At 35.7% G+C, this 2654-nt stretch overlaps 1 protein-coding gene across 1 annotated transcript; it reads right to left on the bottom strand.

Moving 5' to 3' along the window:
* Positions 1-1124: 1124 nt before the first annotated feature.
* On the bottom strand, positions 1125-2042 carry LOC141102303 (olfactory receptor 2A12-like). The gene has a single exon (XM_073591262.1). The coding sequence runs from the start codon at positions 2040-2042 to the stop codon at positions 1125-1127; it is 918 nt and encodes a 305-aa protein (XP_073447363.1).
* Positions 2043-2654: the final 612 nt, after the last annotated feature.

Here is a 2654-nt window from a genome sequence, read left to right as displayed (position 1 = left end):
TCAAGGACTGGCTACATCTCCAATCCCTATACTTTGCATAAGTCAGTCCCTTTAATGAAAATCCTTGTCCCAGACTATTTTGAGCAGGAAACTTAATCTTGTAAGTAGATTACATTTTAAGGGAAATGAAGTATACATGACGGACTGGCCACGGCCCCTCATTGCATATTCAAACATGGGATCCTTTGAAGTGAGTATGTGCAGAACAATGAGGTTTGGGTCCCATTGTTTGTATACACAAGCCTAGGCACCAAATTGTCTGGTCTGACAGACACTTCTGTGATGCTATGATGAACGCCCTCCATAGATAAAAGCTACCGTAAATTAAATATATTCATAATTACCATATTTTACAGCTATCAATGGAGATTTAACATAAACTCATAAGGCAACACCCTCTTATGTATTTATATATGGAGATCATACCCCCTTATGTATTTATACATGGAGATCATATCCCCCTTATGTATTTATACATGGAGATCATATCCCCCCTTATGTATTTATACATGGAGATCATATCCCCCTTATGTATTTATACATGTTGATCATATCCCCCCTTATGTATTTATACATGGTGATCATATCCCCCTTAATCTCCTCTTCTCAAGAAAGAATACATTCAGTTCCTCTAATCTTTCCTCATAGCTGATCTCCTCCATGCCTCTTATAAGTTTGGTTGCCCTTCTCTGCACTTTCTTCAGTTCCCCGATATCCTCTTTGAGAAGTGGTAACCAAATCTGAACTTCATATTCCAGATGAGATCTTACTAATGATTTGTACAGATGATGTCTCTCTCTCTGGAGTCCATATCTCTCTTATAAAAAGAAAGGACTTGAAACCGCAGCTTGGCATTGCATGTTATTATTGAGCTTATGATCTACCAAAACACCCAGATCCTTCTCCACCATTGATTGCCCAGTTGTACTCCCCCTAGTATGTATGATGCATGAATATTCTTAGCCCTCAGGTGCAGAACTTTACATTTATGAACATTAAACCTCATTTGCCACATAGTCACCCAATTAAAAAGTGCATTGAGGTTGGTTTGTAAGTTGGAGACATCCAACTGCATTGCATGAAAGTTATTTCTATCTAAATCTAGTTCTGGATTGGCTTATTATTCAGTGATTTAAAGTCCTCCTGAATGCTGCCTTAAGGTCGTTATTCCTCAGGCTGTAGATCAGAGGATTAAGCAAAGGGTTAATGAGGGCAGTTATGACTGAAAACAGCTTGTTTACGCCAAACATATTTTTGGAAGTGGGAACCAAGTAAATACAAATTACGGAGCTATAGAAGATGAAGACCACCAAGAGATGCGATGTGCAGGTAGAGAATGCTTTCAGCTTTCCAGTTTTGCCACGAATGTGGAGAATTGTACTGATAATTCTAACATATGGAAGAAATGTGAAAAGAAAAGCAGTTAATGCCACACTGCCGCCCAATGCAAAAACAAGCACTATGTTTATTGTTGGGTCTGTACATGTGATCTGGAACAAGTGTGGGAGTTCACAGAAGAAGCTGTGGATGGAATTTGGACCACAGAAGGACAACCGAAGCAAACAAAGTGTATGAACCAAGGAATAAATAAACCCAAAGACCCAAATTATAACAGCTAAATGACTGCACATCCTCCAGGACATAATTTGTGTGTAATATAGAGGGTGGCAGATGGCGACATACCGGTCATAGGACATAGCCGAGAGCAAGAGGATCTCAGAGCAAGCAAAAGAGGCAAAGAAAAAGACTTGGGCTGTACAGGCAGGGAGGGATATTGATCGTTTTTTGGTGACCAAGTCAAAGAGCATCCTTGGTCCACTCACTGACGAATAAGACATGTCCAGAAATGCCAAATTGCTGAGAAAAAAATACATTGGGTTGTGCAGATTGTAGTCAGTGATGATCAAGAAAAATATAATGAGGTTTGTGATAAGAGTCATCAGATAGATCAGAAAGAAGAGCACAAAAAGTCCATTCATGGTTGGTGGATGGTCTGATAGACCCACAAGAATAAGAGTGGTAATCTTTGTGAGATTCGTCATATTATTAATTCCCTCTCTGTGTAAATGTATCACCAATAAACAGTAAGAAAAATATCAATCTTAAATTATTAATAAATAATTAAATTATTAATAAGAAAACATGTAAGGTGTGCCCAGATGTAATATTCGGGATTCTATGCAGACATTTGATTCAGTGAATATCTTATATAGATATAAAATGTTGGCATTCCCCCAGGACAGTCTGCTGTGTTGTAAGAATACAAAGCTTTAAGTCTTGTTGAATGTCTCTAAAGATCTCATTTAAAACACCTTTGTCACTTGAGAGTAATTTCTTATATAAAAATAAGTTTACAGTTTATAAAACAAAACTCTACTGAGGTTCTAATTTTTTTTTTAGTTATGGTTTTATTTATTGGTTGTAGGACAAAGTAAGTACAAAACACTACAAAACAAAAAAAAGAAAACAATAAGTTCTTTTGTTTTTGCTCTTATAACTTTGTCATAGTAATACAAATAGTAATGTTAAATAATAAAATAATTAATATCAGAGGACAACTTGTTATAATAATAATAAAATATGTTGTAATAACATTTCTACAATAATAGCAAAATAATAATAATAATAATAATAATAATAATAATAATAATAAT

Source organism: Aquarana catesbeiana, linkage group LG07 (assembly GCF_042186555.1).
Source record: "Aquarana catesbeiana isolate 2022-GZ linkage group LG07, ASM4218655v1, whole genome shotgun sequence".
Classification (NCBI taxonomy): domain Eukaryota; kingdom Metazoa; phylum Chordata; class Amphibia; order Anura; family Ranidae; genus Aquarana; species Aquarana catesbeiana.
This window is presented reverse-complemented; position numbering and strand designations above follow the sequence as displayed.